This window comes from Formica exsecta, unplaced genomic scaffold (assembly GCF_003651465.1).
Source record: "Formica exsecta isolate Colony F162 unplaced genomic scaffold, ASM365146v1 scaffold672, whole genome shotgun sequence".
Classification (NCBI taxonomy): domain Eukaryota; kingdom Metazoa; phylum Arthropoda; class Insecta; order Hymenoptera; family Formicidae; genus Formica; species Formica exsecta.
The window spans coordinates 327015-330454 of record NW_021853436.1 but is presented as its reverse complement, the minus strand read 5'-3'; the positions used below and the strand labels follow the sequence as shown (position 1 = coordinate 330454).

The window sequence follows — 3440 nt, the reverse complement described above, 5'->3', positions numbered from 1 at the left end:
GTGGGTGGATGAAGGGGAGGGGGCAGGGGGAAGGGGGGGTGGTAGAGAGCACGTTCCCATGACGATGCTGCGGCACTGCGGCTAGACAGGGGACCCGGATGAGAGATGGAGATATAGAGGAGGATGAGATAGAGAGAATCAATTTCGAGGTGACGCCACGGAGCGCTGATGCGGGATAATTTATTCCACGCATCAACCGCTGAATCGATCGGATCCCGTCACGCCGAAACGTACCGCCGGAAAATGCGATCGGCGAAATGCGGGCGGCGCGAATGCGACGACTGCAGGGCGCTTAATTCGCCGATATCTGAAGGGAGAGAACGCGCGGTCCCCTCGTCCTCTCGATCCTCTGCCGACCCTCCGCGCGATTCTCTCCAACGAGTTTTCGTCTATCTAGCTGCCAGAGAGGCCGCGATATTTCATCCTATTAACCGGCAGACGGAGGCGCTGGCGAAAAACGGGCCGCCTTCCCTCGCCGAAGCGGGCTGCGGACGGTGCAATTTGTCGCGTAATCATTTTTATCGCAGTGGTGTAATATCCTCGCCAAAGGCGCGAGCACACGTTTGCGGTCGCCGTGCGAGCCGCCGGCGTGTTGATGCGATCGCGCGTTTTGCGCTTTCCAAAAAGCGACAAGTCCGAAGTAACCCTCGGTAAAAATGTCACTTTAGCCTTGGAGCGAGGGTGGAAATGTAATTTATTTTATCTGGTAGAGGGTGTTCCCAGATATTCTTAATGTTGTGGTGTTAGGATTATTAACTCTCCAATCGTATACAAACGTACAGCTACTATCGAGATCTTTGTTTTTAAAAATAAGTAAGTAAGAACAAAAAAAATTTTCGATAAATGATCGATAAGATGATTTCATATATTGATATTAATTTATGACATCGTTATTTTATACTGATTAATACGAAAATGAAAATGGGCAGGAGAGTGTATTGCAATTGCAATGCAATGATATTCTTTTGAAAAAATAAACACGTATATATAAAAGAAGATAATACAATTATTCAAGAATCTACCCCGTGCAATTTAATGCTATATTTTCATGTTTTAATGATAACAGTGTAATAGGTTGTTTTTGTACGTGCTGTAATGTTTGTTTTTGTTCAATAGATTTTAGCCTTGCAAATGAATGCAAATGAATTATTCTATAGAAGTAGACATATAGGTAATACGTTACATTTAACCCAGGTACTTTAATGAGAGTGTCAATGCCAAGTACTGTTTAGCGCGCGAGAGAGCGATAAGATGTCGAGAAAAAACCAAATTGCTGCAACGCTTAATGCGTCGCTTTGTCTGTAATTTATAGGTGTTGATGACTCTTTAAAAGTGCTTTCACGACTTAATTAATTAAACTGCGCGGTTAAAATCGTGACGCTTGGCTGCTCATAACTATATACTTACGCGTTTTCTAAGTAATTTGAATACCTGATATCTACCGTATCCTTTTACGTCGACGCAAGGCATTATCCCATTGTTCGCGGTATCTATTTACATAAGGAAACCATGGTAAATGAAAATTTGCCTTGTAAGGGTAAGCGAAGTTCTAGCTTCTCAACACGGGTAGAACGAGCAAAATGTGGCTGCAAGGAAATGTATAATTATAATAATTGCTCTGCGTGCGCGCGAGAATGCATATGCATGCGACGTGGCGATTGACAAATGAAAACTTCATTTATTTCTGGCGTTGAGAAATATCATAATACGGGCTTCTTTGACGAACGGATCGTTAAGCTCGAGTGCCATAGCCCTTGGCGTGAAACGAAAAAAAAAAAAGAAGAAATGAATCTTATTATGCATTTTATTACTTACATAGAGCGTAGTGCGAGCGAGCGTAACGGCGTACGTTCGTTCCCTCGCGCAACCTTATTATAGCGTTATACTCCCCTAAGGACGTGCCGACGTACGGATATTATTTCCTTTTTCTTCGTGTGTCTTCGTCGGGTATTGATCTCGGGGAAATCCCCGAGAATCGAGGGAATATATCGCGTCGCGAGAGGGGCAGCGCGAGGTAATGCGGATATTACGCCCCTTTCTTTCTGCGACTTTCTACAATTTGATATTTCGCTTAACCGGGCTCTACGTATGAACTTATGAAACGCTATAATCGTTGACTCGTAATAATAGCCGTGACTCTGCACCGGTGGCCTCAACCTCGTTTTAGTATAGTTGTCGTCGGTCGAACGTTGCTACCGCGTCTGAGCAAAGGTTTTACGGCCGGCATGACCGTTCGTTTCGGTCGACATCGTCTTGCAATTACTATGGCTTTTACGATTCGCCCGAGAAGAATCCACGACCTCTGATATTATGGCCCTGTGGGCGTACGTTGATTAAATGCAGGGGATTGAGACCGGCCACGGTCTGTGAAAATCAAGCACTCCTCTTTAGCTTGCGGCACAAAGCTGCAAAAAAAATCCAAGATTTTTCAGTCCGCGTAATATAATAGCTTGGCACAAGGGTATCCGATCGAAGACTGGCACTTTTGTATATAATATATTAAGTTTAGTAAGTTTTTTTCCGAGCTTACGCTACTTGCGCAAAATACACGACTAATGTATTAATTTAGACTTTGCTTCGAACAATTTTGTGATTATTGCTCGATAAGCCAACATTATTCCAAGTAGGTATATTTGTCAAGACTTTGCTCACGATGTGTAATACGGATGCAAAAAGTGCGGAACCCCGACTCTCTCGAGCGTTTCCAGATCGCAAAAATTGTTAGAAGCTAATTACTTTAATAGAGTTTCATACACCGATTCTTTTTTCCAGGAAACGCATTCCTCGTGAACGTGGCGCTGGCGGATTTGGTGGTAACCGGACTGGTAATACCGGTCTCGGTAATTGTAATCCTGGCGGGCCACGAAGAGTCCCTGGCTACCTGCCGATTCGAGTGGACCCTCGAGGCCCTTTGCTTTTTGGTGACCGTACTGACGCTGGCCGCAATCGCCTTCGAAAATTACGCACGTCTGTGTCTGCCCGCCGAAAGGTATGTGTGAGAATGGAGAGAGATCCGCGTAAAACGGGTGTTTCCGCAATTTAACGCGTCGACTGCCATGTGACATCACGGTCGTGTTTCATTTTCCCGTCTATTTTATCCCGGGGACCCTTTTGTGGCTTTGTGATATTCGAGCGTGGTATATATCAAGCGAAATCGAGAAGTTCTTTGAGACAACAACTTAACTGCAGTTAAGTTTTTTTCTATCTTTTTATACTTTTGATTCTTTGTTTTTGTTTATATTTTCTCCTTGCCAAAGCATTATCTTCGTTGAAAATTTCTTATCAAATTTATAGAAACATTAAATATATAAGTGTCTTAACATTAATTCATTAATATTTATAATACAGATGAAAAAAAGACAAACGTTAGAGTTTGGAATTTTACAGGTTTAAATCTTTCTAGATATTTTTAACTTATATGTTTTATAATTTTTTCCATA

At 42.9% G+C, this 3440-nt stretch overlaps 1 protein-coding gene across 4 annotated transcripts in view; it reads left to right on the top strand.

Annotated features, from left to right (window-relative positions):
- Positions 1-3440, top strand: part of LOC115243050 (melatonin receptor type 1B-like) — a 148038-nt gene that overhangs the window by 139458 nt on the left and 5140 nt on the right. For all 4 annotated transcript variants that reach the window (XM_029819728.1, XM_029819727.1, XM_029819726.1 and 1 more), the window contains one exon: positions 2773-2989. In XM_029819728.1, the coding sequence (XP_029675588.1) occupies positions 2773-2989 (217 nt within the window). The remainder of the gene's footprint in view (positions 1-2772; positions 2990-3440) is intronic.